We start from the raw sequence: 23,090 nt of genomic DNA on the forward strand, positions 1-23,090 counted from the left end.
AAGTTGATCACATCACTTACTGTCCCTTAAAAGTTCCCGTGGTAAGGTTCTTTGATCTTTGATTTATGGAGACCTAAATTTACATGTGGTGTGGACATTGTCTTTGTGAGTGTGATCAAAACAAAACTAGATACGGTTGCGCCAGGTGATGAATCCCCACCCCCACTGACTGGAGACTTTGGCACGGTGAAGAAAGTAGCAACACAGGAATGCCTCGAGTTTCAACTCACTCTGTGTAGAGGTCCCAAAGTTGTACCTGTGATAATAGCCTTGAATGGCAACCATGGTACTAGATTAGGCATGTTTGTCGGTGGTCATTGCCCAGAGAGTCCCATTATAGCTCAGTGCTCTGCTTGATAATACCACTAGATAGTGTGTGGTATGCAGTGCTGTTGTTACAGAATGCATTCAGTGCATTGTCCATTGAAAGTGGACAGTGTACCATGTTTCACTATTGTATCACAACTGACCTTTCTGCTCTGAAGTGCATGAAGTGATTGTGTCATCTCTTCATTGTCTGCATTCCAAAAACTCAGTTTGTTTTTTCCTTTCTGTGGCTTAGCTAAATCCTTTATTCAAAAGCACAGCACGGAGCAGATACATGTGTGCACATGTACATGTAATCACATGGTACATTTGATCATGAATTTATAAAAAGAGACATTCATGATTTGATGAATGAATTCAGGGACAGCCTGTCAATCATAAAAACTGATCGTGATCACTTCATTTTAACACTCTCGCTCTGAATGAAACTCTATGTATTATTCATATTTCAGTCATTTTTTCATTCACACTGTAATTTTAATAAAAAGAAAAGATATTAAGGTCAGACGCACCCCCCTAAAAACAGAAGGAAAAGGAATTTGATTTTTGTGGGAGTGTCATGTAATAATGCTTGGTAAAATAGATTATCTTAACTAATATTCAAAACTGCATGGTTTCGCTGAGCATTTCACATTCTACATACATGTTTGAAGTTCACTATCACATACTTCTTTATATCTGGTATTGGCTTTTTTATTTTCACACTCATAAAGAATATCATGTGTATTTTCACAGTAGCCCTAGCCTGGTTTTACCAGGTAGCATTTTTGATGGGCTGGGGTTAAAAAAGATGAAACCACAGCAGTTGTTTGAACTGAAGGCAGTATGCACATTTGTATGCGCTGGTTTCCAAGATATACTTGAACAGACAGAACAGAAAAACCAATTTTATCATTTCACTATTAAAGGAAAATTGAAAAAGGGGGAAAAAATGAACATCACCAGTGGGAGTTCAGTTTATAACATTCTGTCAGTCTGGAAATAACTCTTGCTCTAACTCTTAGTCGTTCAAAGTAGAGAATAATTGTTTCTGCCATGAGGTCGTACATGCCTCGAAAGTTAACGTGTTAAACTTTTGCTCCTTTTTGTATGAGGAAACTTTAAATGATTCCCTTTTGACATCAAGAATAAAATTCAGGGATCACCTTAAAAAATTTGGTTCTAGAGAAGAAAATTACGAAATAATTACTGATAATTACTGACTCTTGAAATTCAAGATGGCTGCCAACCCTGTAAATAACTTTATTGGGGAAAATGTCAGATTTTCAAAAAAATAAGCAGGAGAAAATTTTCTTTACTCCATGAGCTTCAAAATGAGCCGTGGTGAGTGGTAGAACAAAAATGTATTTTAAAATTTTCAAAGTCCAGATATCTGTCTCAGAGGTGCATTCTGCTATAAAACATGTAGGTTAGTAATAGATGCATTGGTAGATAGAGATACTGAAATTTGTCATTGTCGGTGTGCCCTAGAACTATATTTATATCCTGAATGCTGTGAATCAATTTAAAAATTTGTTTTTACATGTAGTGTATAAAACGTACTGTGTAAAATTTCCTTCATTCTTAAAGAATTTTCTTGAGCCAGTAGCATGTTAATTTGGCTCAGAGTGCGGACTGCTCATTTCATGTTATGGAGTTAAGAAATGGTAATTTTGTGTAGAGAGGCATATTGTGCAACAGAAAACTCAGTTAAATACAAAAGTGTACATGTCGAACATGCATCATTTTCTAAATGAGGTTATATAATTTCATATGTTAGATGAATTACATTCATTACCAATGTGCCAAATGCTCATCAGTCAGTTATACTTTTATGTATGGTATAACCTCAGTGTTCAAAATGTTTCAGTTTTTCAACAGCGATCACACAAGAAAAGTCCTTGCCACTTGGTTTTCTCGCTATCACACCTCTACCATTATGTCCAAAATAGGTATCCAGATTGACATGTCCAAGCTCAGCATTATCAATTTACGAGTGCTATAGATAATTATTCCTATCAGAACTCTTATTGTGGGTGTACTTTCTGATATATTTGTTTACTTTTTTAGCTCACCTCAGATGCTGATATGCACCTCTGCAGGTGATATCATGGAGGTATGGAGACATGTGTCTCACGTTTCTAACCCAGTACTGACACATGATTTTCACATGCAGTGCTTGAGGTGTCTTTTCACATCTTAAGAATCCTTTCACGCATGGCGATTGTGTCATTGTGTCCCTGAGACTGATGATTTTGTTCCCCTCGTCCGCTTTCCAGTTTTGTGTAAACCATGTCAGGAGTCAGTGAAGTCAAAGTTAACCGTGATCATAATAATCAACATTTTTGAAGGTCCGTTTTCAGCATTACACAGTCTGCATATTAAGTTTTATTTGGCCGTCAGTATGAGAAAAAATATCTTGTCAAAAAAGTATTGAAAGGCATACTGTGACTGCAATGCTGTTATTTTCTGTGATAATGTTGAAAAATGTTGGGATAAACTACCTAGATTATTATCAAATCATAAAATAAGTAATTATTTATCTGCATGCCTCTGTTTGACTGGATTAGTTCATGTAGTGCTGAGGTAGAAATAGACTTCTGTACCTGAAATACAAACTACATGACATCTGTGTTTGCCAAACTGCTTCTGAAGATTCCTGGTATGGTATGTTATTAACTTTTTTTATTTGTACCAGTATGTTGACCAGGCAAATCTGTCGTTTGGAATTAACAAAAAAAGATTCTGTTATGAATAAAATTGGCCTAAAAATATCAAAAAGTTTCACAGCTTTGGGGCGAGTTCAATGTTTGTGACGTGCACATTCCAATTTGAGACACAATCACCTTGTCCTTTCAGCGATGTCAAGAACACTGCCTTTTCAGATCATTCCATACAATTGAAGACAAGTATGATGGTATAAATTTTACAAAAGCACATTTAATTCTGTCACACTTTCTCCTGTGTGGCCCATAAACTCCAACTTTTACGACCTGTTGTGTTGTTTGTCGGAGTTTCGGAGAAAACAATCGAGGGATATTTTTGATGCAATTTTGAATAGCAAAAAAAAATTACTGGTATGAGAGCGAACAGCTTGCAAAGGTTACTGTAAATAGGTCAGCTAAAAACATCCATGAATAAATTTTCAGTGGAACTGAATCCACAGCTGTCAACAAAATAGTTTACTTTCTGCACAGACTGCTATCAGATCAATGCAAATAATATAGATCTACCATTACATAATTAGAAATATTATAACATTGTATTCCACACAGGAGAAATTGTGTCCATATTGGTTTGTATGAGTGAGCAGTACATAGACCACACTGGTTCTGCTACAGAAGAGGTTTTCTCACTGGTGTTAGTGTTGCAAATATTTTCAGTTGTAGATTCTCACAGATTTTAAATTTTGTTTCCAGGACTGTTTCCCATGAAATGATAACATGGGTTTCGATTGATGAGTCATAGGAATAATACTGTAGATTGATTGTTTAATCTGATGTCTTGTTAATTGACATTTTCATTTTCCTTTTCTGTGAGACCCTTTGAGAAAGACTACTTGAATTTTAAGTCCCATGGCATCCATCATCACAGGGTCGTTTTACAGTGATTTTGCCAGTTAGAGATTGACAATCTTTTAATGATGGTGCATATTTTAGAAAAAATTCTGCCGTACACCTCGCCCTGGATCCATTGGTAGTTTTACACTTGAATGCTCCATGCCCATCCTGCTTATATGGCCCGATCCATAGAAGAAACTGGTGGGCATGCCACACTGTTGATTCTGAAGATTGTAAATGGTTAGCCAATTTTTGCGATGAGCAGCTGTAGTTTTGCAAGTAATTGTGCCTAGTTAGACTACAAGAAGGTACCGGGTATTTTTGGTGTCTTTTTTATTTGATCCTCATTTGTAATTATTAGTGTGTCAGTTTTAGCTTGTTTTCAGAGTTGTAGCTGATGCGCATCAGAGAAGTGCAGCACGCTCACCAGATTTTGTTATGGATCAGGTCATGCAGTGGTTGGTACTAGGGCATCAAACAACCCGCCCCATATTTCACCAATGGATCTAATGTACACCTCGTAAAGGATTAGTAAGACACTGTACACATATCCAACTAATGAGCTGTTCGAAGCACGGCAGGATTACAAGCCAATTACATCGTCATATCCTGGTTACTTACACCATGGACTAAGCCATGGTATCAATACCCATCTGTCAGTATCATAAAACCGTCTGTCAATCTATCAATTCGTCTCTTAAAATCTTATCTCTGTTGTCATATTGGAAACCTGGACTTTTTTATAATTTTGCCAATAATAAAATTTAATTTGTTATGAAGTACAGGTATTGTTGCAATTGCATACATTTAATGAATACACTTGCAAAAGGCACTTGATCAAGTTGTATTATACCGGTACATGTGCTGGTATGTCCTGATATGTATAGATCTACGTGTTTTTCATGTAAAAACTTGTATAACATTTATTACAGGCTGCATAATAAAATTTAACAGTGAGAGCAAAGAGCAAAGATAAGGTATCAGTTGGAATTTTGAGTCAAGAGGCAAATTACATGTTTAGTGGCGTTTTTCATTGTATCTACAACAACAACAATGATATATCACAATAGGCATCCAATGCTAGGAATTCCAGGCCCAGTGATAGCATCTGAGTGTAATCACATCATCTAAATTGAGAACACACCATTACACCTTAATGAGCCTCCCATCAATACCCCAATCTGTGGCATTAAAGCCACTCTCTATAATGTACGTATCTACCCACTGTGTGGTGTGGCAGCTGTCAAATCTCTGTATTTTTTTGCCAATTAGCCTAGAACGTTCCTAAGGTATTAACGCCATACACTGTACTGAGCAATCGCTGTACTTCAAGTATGAAGATTTGTATGCAAGGCTGACCTGTCGTCCTAGTTGCATGTGTAATGTGCGTTGAAATTGACAAAATGTGCAATTGAGCAGTTAGTTTCAAATCAAATGGAATGGCATGAACTGTAGCTATTTATAACTCAGCGTTTAAAGATAGAGGGTGTTCACCCATCATTCTGTTGTGTTCTGTTTTGGCGTATCACCAATACAGGATGTTTTATTCAAATTATTCAAAGGTTCCATTTGCTGTAATGTTATTCAAATTCTGATTCTTTTTACAGAGAAAATAGCCACTTTTGAAAAAAAAATGTGTGTATACCGATATATATATATATATATATAAATGTGAAATGTGAAAAGCTTTCCTGAAATACTTATACATATGTATACTTATACATATACATAAATAAATAAATAAATAAATAAATACCTATACATATTTACACCACACCATCATTCTGTGTCAGGGTAGAAGATGTTGCTGAGTGTTGAGATACAAAAATAAAAATGTGAGTGGGTGTTTGCTTGACACAATGTTGGTTACCCACGGGCAATACGCTGAGATAAAACTATCAGAACCCCAGGCTACTGTATGTAAAGACTGTGTCCCCTTTATGCACTGCAGTTTATTTTTTATCAAAAATTGGAATATTTCATTTTTACTACCTACTGTGTAAGGATACTGTTGTTATGTGTACTGATATGTCAGTAAATAGTTGAGGTGTGCTGCTCGAGAGAATTCTAGAGTTTTTGACTATCAATCATCACCATGATAGCTAACAAGAAAAAGAAACATGGCTGCAGGGGAAAATGATGAATGATAATGCCTTTGTTGATCTAAATCTTGATTGATGTCATTATATGTTGAATTAAAATGATAATACTTGTCTGATAATGAATCTTGACAATTTTGATGATTAGTGGATTATGCTCATCAAATTGCAAACCAAGATGTAATAGCCATGTTGTCACTGAGTTCATGCTTATCAAGCATGTGGTGTTTCTGTTGCCATGCATCGCCAAACAGCTGCATGTATCTACTCACAGAACTTTTCTTGATGAAAACTTCATGTACATGTAGTGTAGTGGCTGTCGTATTTTTGTTGTTGTTTCCTGGTTGGAGGATCTCGTTCAAATTTGTTCAAATTGTGATGAACTCATAAACAAACAGACTGCTACCTCTAGTTTGAAGTCATTAACTTACATGCAGACTTGGTCAGCGAAATATTACAATTCTATATCATCCATTGCTGTGTATGTCATATTGTCAACATGAGAAGCATATTTAAAACTAAAGGGTTGCATTATTATCACAAGGAAATCTAAGCCCTAACAATCTTCAAGTTAACCTTTTCGGTAATTAGAAACAAAGATCTGATCATTTCCAGTCCTTTTGACCGTACATGTACTCTAGGCCCAACTGACTAATGCCATGGATTTTTGTATCTTGTATAGACAGAGATATCTTAAAACCTCTCCGGTTATTTTTTTGTAAATTTTGTTGGATGGTTGCTCGGGCAAATATCTTCGTAAAATTCTTTTAATTTTTTTCATTGAATCGTTTTAAAGTAATGATTTATGGATTTTTATGAAACTTTATATTTTTCAACTTTTCCTCAAACAGCTTAATTCATCTCTTTGATGTTTTGCTTGTGTATTCATTGAGTTGAAGTGTGGTCAGAATCCTTGATTTTGTCTTAAAATGTATTGCAAGAACCATTGTCCATGGAATTGTATGAGACCAGTGGTCCGCCTTGTGACATTTTAATAATGATATAGAAATAGCACCAAATGGTAAAGAAAAATAAAATTTCTCATCACTATAGTGAAACCAATTTATCAATAGCAGTTAATTTTTCATTGTTAATTAAAGTGGAGTTGACTGTTTTCAGGTTAATTAATAGTTCTTCTGGAAAGAGATCCTATCACTTAATTAACTGGTGGATTGCCAGTTGATTCTTTTTCCAGCAATGAATGGGATAAATGAAACTAAGTAAAGTGTGAAACTTCCGTCATTTATAGAGCTGTCAAATGAAAACAATTTCATAATTAAGTTGTTTCAGGGTGGATAGATAAGTGTTCTCTCAGGAAATGGTTTCATGTTTTCATTCTGTCAGCAACTGCCATTGGTCTCTACCATGGTTATGTTCATATTGTCTGAATAATCTGTATGGACTGTACATGTATTTGTGGCTTTTTTCAGCCTGAGGTGGTACAGTAGGGGCGCTCTGAACATACTAATGAGGGCCGAAACCGTCGTACACAGTCCATCAAAGTTTTATAATATACCGTATCATGTTGAAAAAGGTTGTTAAGTTGCCCCTTGAATTTAATTTATTAGGCTTTTAAGTGGAAATTTTAAGGCACAAATTACTGTTAGGGAAGATGATGTCTGGTTTTTAAGCCCTCTCCATTTAAGGTATTATGCGCCTCCAAAATGAAAGACTTAAATGTTGCTCAAACTTTCCTCAATGAATCTTTCAATCATTCCCTTTCAAAATCAAGAATAAAAATCACAGGTCACCGTGCAAATTTTTGTACAAGGGAAACAAAATACCTAAGATTTGAAGATATTTGAAATTCAAAATTTTCGCCATCCCTTTGTTTACACTATGAAGAAAAATACAGTTTTCGATTTTCGAAAAACTAAGCCGGTGAAAAGTTTTCTTTCACCAAGAGCTTTATAATGAACCCTCACAAGGGGTAGATCAGAATAGAATTGGTAAAGTTTCAAAGTCCCAATATCTGTCCCCGAGGTGCCATCTACCTTAAGTGGACAAAGATAACTTGTGAGTGTGATTAGTCTCTGTTGAATATGTGACAGCTGTGGACAATGTCATATCACATCATACATTCAGTGATTTACCCTCAGATGATGTGGACTGTACATGGTCTTCTTTGCGATTTTGTGAACTCATTTACAGTTGTTGAATGTTGATTTCTTACCATTGCCTCATTGTTGTCTTCACAATGGGTTGAGAAATCCAGCTCTTCTTTTTGTAGTTTCTGCCATCCGCTGAATCATATTGTCAGCCATAATTGAAAGTGTACACGTCACTTTCTGAATTGCGTGCATGCTCTTTTGCAAATGAAATAAAAAGTAGATATAATAAAGGATGTGTTCACAGAAATATGAGCTGCTGGGCTGGGGGTTGATATTTAAAATTATTGCATGGATGTGAGAGCGCTTTTTTCATAGCATTACATGGTTGTCAAGGTGAGGTATATAAGAAATACAGTAGTTTCATTGCATATATCGTGGACATTAGAGATCTGTGTTGTTCAGTAAAAGCAACATTTTGTTTATCTTTGTTTAGGATGCAAGTTTTGCATGATGTTACTATTTTCAAAATCTTACTGGTCTTTAACCCTTTTCCTGCCAAGTCCATATTACACCACCAGGTTAAGACGGTTAAAATTACTGAAACACAACGTATTCCATAAGATGTATTTTAACATAATACTGTACATTTGGAGGTTGTTGAAAACATAATACTGTAAAATTGATTTTTTTTTTGGACAAAAAATGTCGTTTGTTCTTTTGTTGACTGGTACTGCTAGTACTAGTAGGAGGAAAATTTGTGTGTAAGAGGATGGTTGTAGTGATGGTGCTGCTGCTGCTAATGATGATGATGATGATGATGATGATGGTGATGATGATTACAAAAAATGATTATATTAATGATGATTATGATGATGATGATGATGATCAAGTGGTAATGATGTTCAAGATTGTGAGATTTTACCGTTATATAAAATGATAAGGTGCTTAGGTCTCCAGAATATGCAAAGAAGAACGAAGTAGTTGATCTTTGTCAAATGCTCAGTTTACGTAGTAATTTATTCATATTTGTAAAGTTCATTTCATTGAAAAAAGTGATTATCTGCCAGTCATGCAATTCTGTCATTTGTGTGTTTTCTGTAGGTACATCCAGAGAATTCTGATTGGACATTGTTTGAACAAGATGCCAGTCTGGATGTCAAGTCTTTCTTTGGCTTTGAAAACATGGTGGAGAAAATATGCATGAAGAGATATGCAGAAAACATCAAAAAGGTAAAATGTCAATACCTGTGAAATGTTTTCAAATCATATTTGTTCAGAAAACATCAAAAGCGTCAATGTCAGTATGTGTGAAATATGTTAAAATAGTGATTGTTCAGAAAACATAAAAAAAGTTAATGTCATAATTTGTGAAAGGTGTTAAAACTATAAATGTTCAGTAAACATCAGGAAAGTAAAAGAAAATGTGTGAAAGTTGTGAAAACCAAAAATAAAAAAGAAAACATTAAAAGGCAAAGGTGATGTGTGAAAATGAGTTAAAACTAAAAATAAAGCTGTGTGGGACATTTCTGTCATGTCTGTTTTCATCATGGGTTGATTGAAGGTTCAAGGTGTATGGCCTTTACGTCTATACTTTATTTGCTACAAATTTTTCATTTGATGTTATGATCTTTTCTTTGCATGTTGAAATGATATCTGATTTTTATTAGCTTATATTTGGTATTGATATAAATACCAAAAAGAGCTTATATGGTGAGTCGGTGGCATCTGTATGTCTGTGTATGTATGTATGTGGGTATGTATGTGCAGATGTGTGTCCGTCACACGCAAAAGCTCCCATACCGCCTAAGCTACCATCTCAGTATTTGGTGTACAGGTAGATGAAGGGTTGAGATGTGACGTTGTTCAAATGAACAGGTCAGTGTCAAAAATGTGCAAATGAGGTAAGAAAAAGGGAAATTCTGCAAATGTTCAGGAGTGGTGGCATGCCAATGACTGAAACAGGATACTCCACTGACCTTGAGTCATTTCCTGTCATTGTTTGTGAACTGTTGCATATTAACAGACCTGCTCAAACTTAGGGATGGACCATTAGATCTTGGGAGGGAGGGAGGTCACAATGAAATTGTGAACATTTTTTTTTTACAATTGTAAATTTCTAAAAAAATTTTTTTCCAAATGAGAAAAGCTGTGCTAATTTTTTTTTCTGAGTAAATTTTCAGATTTATAATTTTTAAATTTAGTTCAACACTGTCTGAGAATACAATGTACATCCATATCACTAGCGCAAATAAGATTGCGAGCTGTAACTACAACATACATATGGCCAAGTGATTTATATTGCTGATAGATTTCGCGAAATGTTGCAGATCATCTTTTGACAAGCTGAGAAGCTCTTTGCAAAAAATGTGGTGAAATTTAAAAAATTTTGATCAACAGCTATTTCTCTGTAGCAGCATGTCCAACTTTTGTCATTCTTGTTTTTCTGGTTTTATTACCTTCTCGTGTCTATTTATAGACAGAGAAGGTATTAGAGTTGAAAACCAATATGCTGCTGTCAAGAACTTCTGTCTGTCAAGACTTCCGTCTGTCAAGATCCGTTGACGTCATGCCATTGTGATGGGTCATATCATAAACTGGTGGGGGTGTTCGTGGCTCAGGTTGAGGTGTGGGAGAACGATTTTGAAGGGACTTAGCGGCATAGCCACAGTGTTAAGCCTTTCTCCAAGGTTGACTACAATCTATTACAGACTACTGAGCTTACGTTAGGGGTACTCACTTTGTGTTTGCTCACTCTGTGAGCGCTAGTGTTTGGTACTGAGTTGCGTGGATATCCCCTCATGGCCTCACGTGATCTGGGCCTGTTGCATAAGCTGCAGAGATGATCATATGCCTCCGAGTCTGAAAACTGTCATTGTGTAAGCCTGTCGGCATTTTCCTTGCATTTTTTCTCATTTAATTTTGCAAAATATCGGCGAGTACCTCAATATTTCAAGATAACCCTTTCTTCCCAATCGTTTCCTGGAGTTTCAGAGTCATATGAACGAAAATGAGTGAAAGTTTTAGACAGGAAAATCGGACGTCGGCCATGTTCAATGTTTACAGTACAATCAGAAGTTTACGTGGAGGAATTAACCAACAAACACAGGAGTGTTCATGATGCCCGCCCTCTAGAGGCAGACCCTCCTATATGAAGTACCACATTTGATGCTTGTGGAAAGCTTGACCACACAATGGAGCATTTAAACTTTTAGAAAATGACAAACTGAATAAGGAGGTATTCAGAAAATGTCAAATACTGAGGAAAAATGCGCAAATATTCAAAATAAACAGGTTAACTGATTGGTCAGCTATAAAAAACAATGAAAATGTTTATGATCAAAAGTTTTTGAGATGCGCACATTTTAACAAATACAGAAATTATTAACATTATAAATATAAGACCAAACTATTTTTTCAGGGATGGGACAGGTTGGAAATGAGGGGTGAGAGACAAAGGCACTCCTATTGCTGCATGTGGATGCAGCCACACCATTTCATTTACAGCATACTTATTCACTGTGTTGTGTTCAAGTTCCATATTGTACTGACTGTCATACAAGGATAACATAAGCAAATCAAATCAAATTAGAAAAGGATCAATGCTGTTGTGTGGATTTTGCTGAACATGGCTGATATTTTGCCCTATATATTTGGTATCCAGCAAAGGCATATTTTGATGTCAAGTCAAAATTAACACTACATTGCTGACAATATATTTTACCGTTTCTCAGTGATCTCCCCAGGATTTTCTGATAGAGTGGTGGCCAATTTGCATAACAATAAATGTAATTGTTATGGTAATGAGTTTCTATTGTTTACCAAAAATTATAGAGTGGCGGCCACCACTCTATAATAGCTCTGGGGAGAACACTGGTTTCTGCATGAATTTTTCTTTTTTAAATTATAGTATATTAGTACTTCAAACAGATTAACAATTATCGTGATGTCACCCCATAATTTTACATCACAAAGACTGTAATTCTGCCAATTTTTTTTGTTTTTCAGTCATTTTATAAATTTTGCACTGCACAAGATGATTGAACAAATTGCAATGTTTGAATTTGTAAACTCAAAGAATAAAAATCCTTTGGTCACAAATTGAATTATTTTTTGAAAAGAAATTTACTCTTAAACACTTTTAGCATATATTCTTTACACGGTCATGTATTTCAAGGATATGCCTATTAAAAACTGTAATTTCTTCACTTTCAATTTTTTTTCAATACTATGACAATTATCAGCCATGAGGTTATACAAACACAAGACCAGATAAGCGTTTTTCATCATTTCCACAGGACTCTTTGGAAAATCCATTAAAAACAGTTAAAAGTGACTGGAAATGATCACTTGGTATACATTTAATTTACAGATGCCAGGTTGTGTATTTCACATGCACTCAGGTCAGTAGGGAAGTGCGTCATTACTATTTTGGACTGTTAATTCTTATTTCTGAATTGTTTAACTTTTTTCCACATTGAACTATCTTTAGGCAGTTTATACTGTAGCTTAGAATTTTTTTGATTGATGTATTTAATCATCTTTTGGGTTCTTTGAGTCCATATCCCACCTCATGCCCCAACATCATCAACTATTTACCAACAACTCCATGCCAACAACCAATTACCTGACCTGGCCACACATTAGAGAAGGTACAGCGTCATTGACGGTATTTTATATTTCTTGTTGTTTTTCTGGTTGTACTGTGCAGAAATCATTGTCATAACATCAACGTAGAATTTTCCTGCACTGAACAGATAGAAACAACATTTATTGTTGATCTTTGGTACCCATACTGGTATGTACTAATTCTGATCAAATGTGAGCGACACCGTATACCAATTGCGGTATTTTTATCTTTACTTGCAAGGCATGAGGTGCAGGGATGCTTTAACATCAGTGTTCTGTGTATAGACATGTATCAAAGAAGGTCAGAAGAATTGTAAGATATTTATAAGAAATAAACCACCTTCAGCGACAGGTACATGTATGCCACAAGATTTTGACCAGTTCATGACAGCTGTACATACAAGAAGGATAGCAAGTACACACATGTATATGGAGTTAACTGGTCAAAACTGAGTGGTAAACCTGTCGCTGAGACAGTTCATTGCTGTAAAATAATGGTACATTGAAATCTGGCATGAAGTGTTCAAAAAAGGATTTTCTTCATCTGACCAATCAGATTGCAGTGTCTATAATGATATGAAATATTGTCAGCAGGTTTCATTTATAAACTAAACTCATTCTTGATAGTTTCAACAAATATTCAGATTGTAAAACAACTGTGCACGTAATTTTTCTTTCACACAGGGCAAAGAAATCATCCAATATTATGTAAATGAACTTTTGGAAGAGGGAGTGACACACATTCCTACCTGGGCGGAGACCCACCAAGCAAACGGAAGTCCAAGCAAGCCGGCAGGTAAAGGCAAGCAGGCACTTAACTCACCGGTGCACAGCCCTCCTCCGGAGAGCAGGGAAAATGGTAGGATAGCTGACAGTGAGAACGGGGCATGCGGTGGGAAGAAACTTACCGAAGGTTGGTTCTACACTATGGCTGTGTCACTGTGGTGGTTAATCCGTCTAACATCAAAATTCTGTTGCCCAATTGCCATGTGTTGGTTGTACATCTAACATCCTTGTCTGTATTCAATGGCTGTATGTTGGTGTTATATCCAACGTCAGTGTTTTTGTACTCACAATGGCTTAATGCAGGCTTGCATCTAAAATCAATATTTCCATGGCTTCATGCAAGCTTTCATCTAACATCAGTGTTTTCATGGCAACATGCTAGCTTATATCTAACATTTAATACTTTCATAACATTGCTGTGTGTTACTCATACATCTATCATAGATCTTTACTCAGTGGTTCTATGCTGGTTTAACATCTAACATCAGTGTCTGTGTTTGATATATCTATGTGCTGGTTTTACTTTGCCCATCAATTGCCTGTGAGTGGTTGTACATCCAAGCACCCTTGTCCTTGTGACTTGTTCAGTGGCTGTGTGCCGGTTTTGATTATACGTATCGGACATTGTCTTTGTATGATGTCCACAGGACGTCCAACTTTGTATTATAACTGTGTGATGGTCGTACAATTTATATCAGTGTTCAGTACATTGGCTTTGTCCTGTTTTAAAAAACATCCAAAATCAATGTTTTTAACTGTGACTACCATCCACCTTACATGAGAGTTTTTGTTCGATGAATACATGTTGATTTTTACATCTAGTCCCAAACAATTTAAAAGTTCTTTCCAAACCATATCAAAAACATAAAACCATTGAAAGGCCCTTGGTGTGTATTTCAGATGTACTGTAACTCTAACAATCTCCAGGTTGTATGCCAACAACTTAAACAACAGAGAACCCTCATGTGTATTCTCTCGACAGACATTGTTAAAAATAACATCCGTGGCAATCATATTGCACATCTTAATATGTACAGCTTCATATGCATTGTATTTCTTTTGAAGAAGCCAGTATGGCTGAATACGCCAGGATTTCCTATTAACCCTTGGCATGCCAAAGTCCATTTTTGTAACTCTTTATAATATAAAAATAACCTTAGTCAACTTTTGTCAGATGTTTGCCAAAATTCTGATAAAAAACTGCAGCCAATGAAATGTTGTGTCCATTTTGTTCAAAATTATCAAAAAAAATACCGAAAAGTTCATAAAAATTGGTAACGTGTTGCTCTAAAATTTTGGTGGGAAAAAATACAGCACTCAAAGGGTTAATGTCCATCAATGCAAACAAGTAAGTCAGAAACATTTTTATACAGTAGAGCACACTCACAACTTAAGACATTGTGTACGTTTGGTCTTTGTGATTTTCTCTGATATACACATTAAACAACATACCGATGTGATTTGCATCCAGTGGCCAATGTTGATGAAGACTACATCCAGCGTTTCCTTGGCGACCTGAATCCCATGCAAGAGAGTAGGCTTGTACAGCTTCGGAAATGGCTGAGTGAAACCCACAAAGGGAAGGTGAGTATAAGACAGAATTGTCGTCAGAGATGCAAATGTCATTTCAGTATTTGTTTCACAGAGTCTCTCCTCACAGTAGAATGTACCTCGGGGACAGATATTCAGCCCCTCAAATTTTTTCAATACTTTTTTGGTCTCTTACTTTCGTTTCAAAGCTCTGAAACATGACACAAAACAATTTGTGTTAAGGTAGTAACAGATAAAGATAAAGACTTGCAAAGTATGGATGAGACACAAAACATTAAAAACGTTAGAAGTATAGAAAATATATCCTTTGACGTTGTTTAAAAAACTAAACATTCTCAACGGCTAGGTGGATGTTTACATCGTGTATAAATTAAAATATGGCACTTTTGTTTTAGGTTAAAGTTTACAACGTCTGCTCGTAATGACTGTTAAACATATCATTTCAGTATCACATGCATGTGAACTCCAAGTTTTTGGATGTGTTGTAATGAGAGCTAGGGGGTTTGGACGGGTTGTAATCATAGCTAGGAGTTTGGATGTGTCATTATCATACATGTAGCTAGGGGGTTTGGTTGGTGACCAGAGCTGGGGTCAGAGTAAAGGGGTTGGGGTCACAGTGGTTTGGGCATAGGTACATGGTGAAAGGCCCCTGTTACCAAGAAAAAATGGAAGTTTGTAAACCAAATTGCAGTGATACACAACATGTCAACACAATACAAGTGCTTTCATATATTCTACTTAGGTACCTCTGACATACACTTTATGCTGTGATGATACATACCCTAATCAGTCCGGGTCATTTCCGAAATTGGCGACGCTATACCATAATATGTTCCCCTCTCATTAGCCAATCAGCAGCCAGCACGCCATCAGTAAAAATTGTACTTCCTGGCAACCTCCACATGCGTCCTTCGTTACGTACGCCATACTGTGTCGAACTCTCGCGCCGTATTCTGTCATAATGTCAAACCGTTGTGTGGCCACTCTGTCAAAACACATTTTCAAAATTGCGTACCATTTTTATTCTGGCTTAGACAACCAAACCCCATATATCGCTATGATTCCTGGGCTCTGGCCTGAAGTCCTGCGAAATATAAATCGTGTACCTACACAGATCATTCAGAAAACCCCATTTGTATCGGAGATGGCAGCGATCACAAATTCTACCGTATGTCGAACAGTTTTGTGGCCACTCTGTCAACACATTTTCAAAATTGTGTACCACTTTTAGTCTGCGTTTGACAACTATAAAACATGTATCATTTTACAGCTCTGACATCGCTCTTTCTTCTTGCAAAACGCCATACGCGTACCTACACAAATAACCTTTATAACAGTATTTCTAATAGAGATGACGAACATCCACAAAATGATTCTCGGTACTTGAGCGAAATCAATAAACTGGGGGTAGAAATGAATCGTCAATATTTCGAATATTTCTTCACTCTTCGGACTTCTTGTTGGACATGACCTTCTGCAAAACACGTGGATTATGTTGACAGTCGAAATTCATCGAAATTCACAAGACAGAGGCTTAATAAGCGGTCCAAAACTGCCGATCACACTTGGTGGGTAATTTGTGACCCAGCGTGACCTGTACTTTCTTAATAATAATAATCTGGTCGATGATTGGCTAAAGGCCGGAATATATTACCATAATGAGTCGCCAATTTTGGAAATGACCCGGACTGCTAATTGAAATGTTTCAACAGATCAAGCATTCACATTTTATAGCCAATCATAGCATTGCTACTTTGAAGTGTACGACAAAGACAGCATGAAAGCACTTGTTTCAAAAAGCGTAGGTGACAATTTTAATGCAAACAAGATAGCAGGAATATATTAAGACATGAAGTGGAAACCATTGATTTAAATAAATTATGTCTTCTTGTGAGAGAAACTCTGAAATCAGCAATATGTAAGAATCCTTGAATTTTTTTTTTTTTTTTGGGGGGGGGTAAAAGGGTCCTTCACTGTGTACATAACCTCAAGCAAGTGTGGTTTTGATGCATTTGAAACCCAGTGAGCATATGGCATGGGTATTTGTAGTAGTGCATATCTCTGTCCAAAATCTGAAACAGTCATGACATAGTGGATTTTTAGGGTCAGACCCTTATATCATCCTTTTCTCTTGAAGTAGAGCACACTATTGCAGAGTCAAACGTCTACTAGCTGTTAGAATGAAACTAAGATTTTGAAAATGCCATGTTAAAGCTTCAAATATATTGACATTTATGTCCACCAGAACGTAGAAGAAGGGAAAGTATTTTATTGAAATGGGGCATGTGTTTCTCAGCATTGTTGTCATGTTGATCTCATCTTAATTATAAATATTTTCCAATAATTATTAAATATTTTCTAATAATATTAAATATTTTCTAATAATTATTAAATATTTTCCTAATATTCAGATGCCTCATGATGCTATCTTATTGAGGTTTCTTCGTGCACGGGATTTCAATGTTGAAAAAGCTCATGAAATGTTGGCGCGATCACTGTCATGGAGAAAACAACACCAAGTGGATAAAATCTTGAAGACATGGGTGCCACCAGAAGTCCTTGTTCAGTACTTCTCAGGGGGGTGGCATTATGTTGACAAAGGTAGGAATAGAGGTGTTTTGAGGGAGAGGGCTAGGTAATGGTTATTATGTGGAGGGAGAGGGGAGGGTGTAAAGGGAGAGAGGCTAGGTACATATAGGGGATGAGAGTGGGCGGGAGAGGAGCAAAGTTGGGAGGAGAACATATTTGGGGAGTTGGGCAAATGTTTGAGTGGAGAGTGTAGTGGGATAGGGGCAGCTTCTTTCTCATGCTGCTGTGGATGAACATGACTGTGGTGCTTGTTTGAGTATGTATATTTGTCCCTGTAGTCAATGTATGCCGTGTATCCATCTGTATGCTGTCACAATATCAACTTGTATGCGTGACTCATGTTATAAAGAATAATAAAAATTATGCAACAGAGAGACATGAATATTCTTCACATTGGCTTTGTGTGAATATGAAAGAACATACATGCTGTGTGGAGTTGCTCTTTTTTCAACAGCTGTGAGTGTGCCTTGGTATTCACTTCCCACAAGCTGTGCTAGTAAGGGAACATCCTCAATCATCCCAACAAAAGATATTGTAAATAATTAATGAACAAGTCTACTTCCATATCCAACAGCTGTTTCCTTTGTCTGTATGTTGTCTGTGTCTTTGAAAAGCCATCAAGCTGGAATTTATTATAGTAAAATTTGCATCCGATCAAGACAAAAACATCTTCTTAGTTTCTAGTTTCAGCCTTTCCAGTGTCATAATTTGTGTGCAGCTGTGTTCTTTTCTGTTGGTATATATGGCATCTGTTCAGGAATATATAGAGGATGTGAAGGTATAATGACTCATTCAAATCTCTCTTTGACAGATAACAGACCAGTGTATGTTCTGAGGCTGGGGAACATGGACGTCAAAGGTCTGATGAAAGCCGTCGGGGAGGAAGGCGTCCTCAGACATGTGAGTGTGAAATCAAAATTTACGGCAAAAGTGTCCACCACTAGTGAATGTGTGTTTGATGTTCAATATACGATGAAATATGATAGAAAACCTCAAATGTGCAGTTCAGATATCGCACGTGAAAATGTATACAAAAATCGAAGTCTGTGTACCAGTGCAAATGATAAAAGCAAAAGTAAAGTTACATGGTAGAGTATGTATACATTTCATTGACAACCAAATATGGAATTGAAAACAAGTTATTAAGACTTCCTCAAAAATGTGAAACTCGTAAAAAAATTTTCTGGATGCTCATATCCTTTGAATAAGTGGGAAGTGTTAATATTGCAGCATGGTACCCATTCACTTTCATGTGAAAAATTAGCAACTTTGTACTTTCCTTGATTTACTGTCTTTATCCTATGAATGAAATTTTGCATTCAGAACCTTAGCTTCTTGACTTCAGTTGAAATTCTCACAATGTGCATTAATACCTTGCTTTGTTGTCAGGTGTTGTCTGTCATGGAGGACGGACTACGAAGAACAGAGGAAGCCACAAGAGCTACCGGTAAACCAATCGGGTGAGTGACCCTGAACACATCCCCTGCTCAGTTTTGTCTTTTGTTTCGGCATTTTGTGATTTCCCCGGGGGCATTTTATATTTCAACATAATTAAGAATTAATCTCCCAAAGACAACATGAGACATGAGGGAGTTGTTAATTGTCCATCATTTGGATTGAGCCAATAACAATTCACAAGGGAACAGTAAATATCAGATTATGATTACTGCAGATCTATCGTCCGGTGTGTTTCAAAATGACTGACAATATACCTGCCCTCTCAAATACAAAACAGACACTAATAAGACCCAAGGACCATCACTTTGAGTGCTTAAAACAGTAGTAAGAGGACTGTGGCCAGGTGTATTTTTAACCCTTTGAGCACTGCAATTTTTCCCACCAAAATTATAGGGTGCAAGATCTTACCAATTTTGTGAATTTTTCTGTAATATTTTTGGCAATTTTGGACCAAATGAACATCACATTTTATTGGCTTCAGTTTTTTATCAAAATTTTAGCAAAAATTAGAAAAAAAATTTACTGGCATATATTTTGATATAAGGGACAAAAATTGACTTTGGCGCTCAAAGGGTTAACATCAAATTAACTTAACCTTTAAGAGTCTTTGATAATTAGCTAAGCCAAAGGTGGTTAATATTGCAACAATTAGCAGAAAGTAAAAATAAGCAAAATATATTCAACAGAATGCAGTGAATTTTCGATGTGCTAAAATATTCCCTGTTCCTTGTCATGGACTTGCAGATTCTTCCTTGGGGTGGAAAGGCTGGAATTGCATAACCTATCAAATGTGTCCAATTGATGTGGAATACCAACGTGAATACCACATGCACCCACACATATACAGACAGACAGATAGACACGGACATTCTGCAAAGTAACATGTACAAACACCTCAGATTCCATGTCAGAGAGTAATATGTTTCCACTATCGTGTTTCAAACTTTTCCATGGAAGTAGGATATCATCATTTCCCTTCACTGTCTTCCTTCCATGCTGGCACCTATGGCATTGATATTTTGCAACAGCGCCACCAGTGTTGAGATAGAGACTTCCCAAGTATAGCTGCTATTTTGCAAAATAAAAAACTTGTCCTTAATGAAGTTTTACAGCTCCAGGCTGTGAAAACCTCAGTGTCTGAATCCCTTAGTATCTAGAATGTTGAAAGTTGTATTTATTCTAATATGAAAAATATCATTTCATGGATATCAGGGTTGTGAAATCAGCCAATGTATTGGGAGTTGCCGATAGCAACTTCATTGATGGATTTTGTTTACAGGCAAACAACACACAGTTGGGTTTACTATTGATGAAATGGACAATATCCATAATTCTTTATAATATATTAGTTACATTTAGATTACAACACAAATAGATTTTCTTATTTTACTACTCAAAGTGTTTTGAAATACAAAGCATTAGCCTTGCCAAGACCATACACTGTGTACACTATGTTACTGTTGATGAAGGCATTCTTGCCTTGATGTAAATTCAGCTGACAAAAATGACGTAAGACATGACATATACATTGACATATTGAACACTAGGCAATTTCAACATGTTTTGAGGGGGTAAAAAATGAAGGCTTTTTAACAAGTTGAACAAAAATACTGGAGAATATATCAAAAGGTACAATTAATGGAGCTCTAATAAAATTAGATTAATTCAATTTTCAAAAGTTTCGTCTTTGGAGAAGCAAGGAAATTGCAGATGAGACGTTGTCATGGCAACTTGTCATATAATTATGCCTACCAAAATGTGAAAGTGGCGTAGTAAACATTGTGTCTATTGTATTGTAACATGTAAGCACTGTACAAAGGCACTCTGTAGTACCTGCTCGGAATTACAATTTCTTTAATCTAATTTCTCACCCAATGAATAGCCATTCAATTGAAAGTAGGGTCCCAGTGGAGTTCACTTCATGAAAACCTTTCACAGCGGTAAGGTAGAAATGGGAATTCCCGTATAATTAGTTCCATTCTCATTACATCCAAAAAGGCATCCAGAGAAAGCTAGTGTCAAGGGAGTTTTCCCCAGTGTTCAAACTTAATTGAGTTTAGGGACATAGCCAAGGGAAGTCAGTTCAATTGTTTCATAGCCTTGTAGACTGTATCATGAACTCAGAGATATTCATTAATATATCAGGCGATTTGTCTTAATTGCAGCGTGCCCTGTCAGCTAAATTGACACATCGCTGACTTGAGAAAGATTTCTCCGATGCAAAATTACTTTTCACCTATAACATGAACTGATGCTGGGCTAATTCCAGAAATTCATAAGTTGATTCAGAAAGTTCATTGAGCAAACTGAGTATCTGCTTGTTTTAAACTTTTAGTAGTGGGCAGGGCAAAATTTTTGAAAGATTTTATGCATCTATTCGTCAGGTCTCCTGTACCTGTAAGTATCTGTTGTCAGTTGCATACAGTTCATTTGACGTGATCATTTTGGATTATTACGTGACAAAATTTGATTTTGTACAATGATTATAAGATGTTGTGAAGTTATTCATTTGAATGCTGCACTACATATGGATAATAGAGAAGCAGTTTGTAATGTTATTCATCTCATACTGGCTTTCAGTGCATGGACTTGTATAGTGGATCTTGAAGGCTTGAGTATGAGACATCTGTGGCGACCTGGTGTCAGGGCATTACTTCGTGTCATCGAAGTCGTGGAGGCAAATTACCCAGAAACCATGGCCAGGCTGCTGATTGTGCGAGCACCTCGCGTGTTCCCGGTGCTGTGGACGCTCATCTCGCCGTTCATCGATGAGAACACACGGAAAAAGTTCATGATTTATGGTGGAAATGACTACCTTGAAAAGGGTGGATTAACAGATTACATTGATCCACACTATATCCCAGACTTCTTGACAGGAGATTGCTTTGTAAGTTATTTTGAAAATTAGCAATGATTACATATGAGAGAGAGAGAGAGAGAGAGAGAGAGAGAGAGAGTCTATTTGAGTTGACACAACAGGAATTGCTTTTGAAACTATGACAGAGTTGTACACTGCCCAATAAGATATCCTTGTATCAAAAGAATCAAATGTATGGAGTTGTTTTATTATGTTTCCATTTCCTTGTTGTCTTCATTGACATAAACACCATCCTGTACATAAGTCATACAGCTGTTGTAACTGACTGAAATGTTGGAAGAGAAGCCAACCAGTTTTTGTCCTGACAGAGAATAAAATTTTCATACCATGTGTCTGTCACTGTAATTCTGTTCACCAGGAATCTGAAACTCACACAACTTGTGTTTAATTTTTTCCAGTGTGAAATTCCAGAGGGCGGTCTAGTCCCGAAGTCGTTGTATCGATCATTAGAAGATCTCTATGACCCAGATGAAAGGCAACTGTGTTCAGAAACAATCTACAAATCGGTGTCTCTTGTCAAGGGAACACCACATGAGGTGAGATTGTCAACCTTCAGGTTGGTGCAATGCTGATCCATGAAACTCAAATGTTTCCAAATAGGGGGAGGGGGGCTTTCTGTGATATGCATATATATACTGTTGTGTAGAATTTGTGCACAGAATTTATAGTTTGAATATAATTTTGCCATTGGATTTTAAGGCTATCTTCAAAGACATCTTCTTTGTCAATTATGATTATGCCTGCCAAGAGCCTCTGTGTCAGACAGATTTCATTTAAATTAGAAATATAGAGAGAGATAGATGGCTTTTTCTCACATTCCTGGTCACTGGGAGTGCGGGATCGACGGTGTGGGAAAAATCGATCTCACACTCTAAGAAATCGTCCCACACTCTGCAGTAAATATTACACAAGCTCTGATTGGATGATGAACAGTTGATTTCATTCCACGCGCAAAATTTTATCCAATGGCACGACGAGTAACACACGGGCCGATACTACAAAGTAAGCAGGTCAGAGTACAGTGGCAGACGACAGAGTTGTCACGATTTTTGATAATTTTGTACGTGTCCAATGTGAATTTAACACATTTTGTGGTCATGTGAGAAAAAGAATCTCACACACCAAGGACCAGGGATCAGATTTCTCACACGAGTTTGGGACATTTTGTCTCACACTCGCCTGCGGC

General features: G+C 36.6%; 1 protein-coding gene across 2 annotated transcripts in view; it reads left to right on the forward strand.

Moving 5' to 3' along the window:
• LOC139150965 (SEC14-like protein 1) overlaps window positions 1-23,090 on the forward strand; it is a 44,065-nt gene that overhangs the window by 10,214 nt on the left and 10,761 nt on the right. The window contains exons 4-11 of one of the 2 annotated variants that reach the window (XM_070723449.1): window positions 9,118-9,246; window positions 13,327-13,555; window positions 14,900-15,012; window positions 17,391-17,580; window positions 18,380-18,468; window positions 18,958-19,028; window positions 21,607-21,913; window positions 22,303-22,440. In XM_070723449.1, the coding sequence (XP_070579550.1) occupies window positions 9,118-9,246; window positions 13,327-13,555; window positions 14,900-15,012; window positions 17,391-17,580; window positions 18,380-18,468; window positions 18,958-19,028; window positions 21,607-21,913; window positions 22,303-22,440 (1,266 nt within the window). The remainder of the gene's footprint in view (window positions 1-9,117; window positions 9,247-13,326; window positions 13,556-14,899; window positions 15,013-17,390; window positions 17,581-18,379; window positions 18,469-18,957; window positions 19,029-21,606; window positions 21,914-22,302; window positions 22,441-23,090) is intronic. The other variant, XM_070723450.1, reaches the window with a different exon arrangement.

Source organism: Ptychodera flava, chromosome 15 (assembly GCF_041260155.1).
Source record: "Ptychodera flava strain L36383 chromosome 15, AS_Pfla_20210202, whole genome shotgun sequence".
NCBI lineage: Eukaryota > Metazoa > Hemichordata > Enteropneusta > Ptychoderidae > Ptychodera > Ptychodera flava.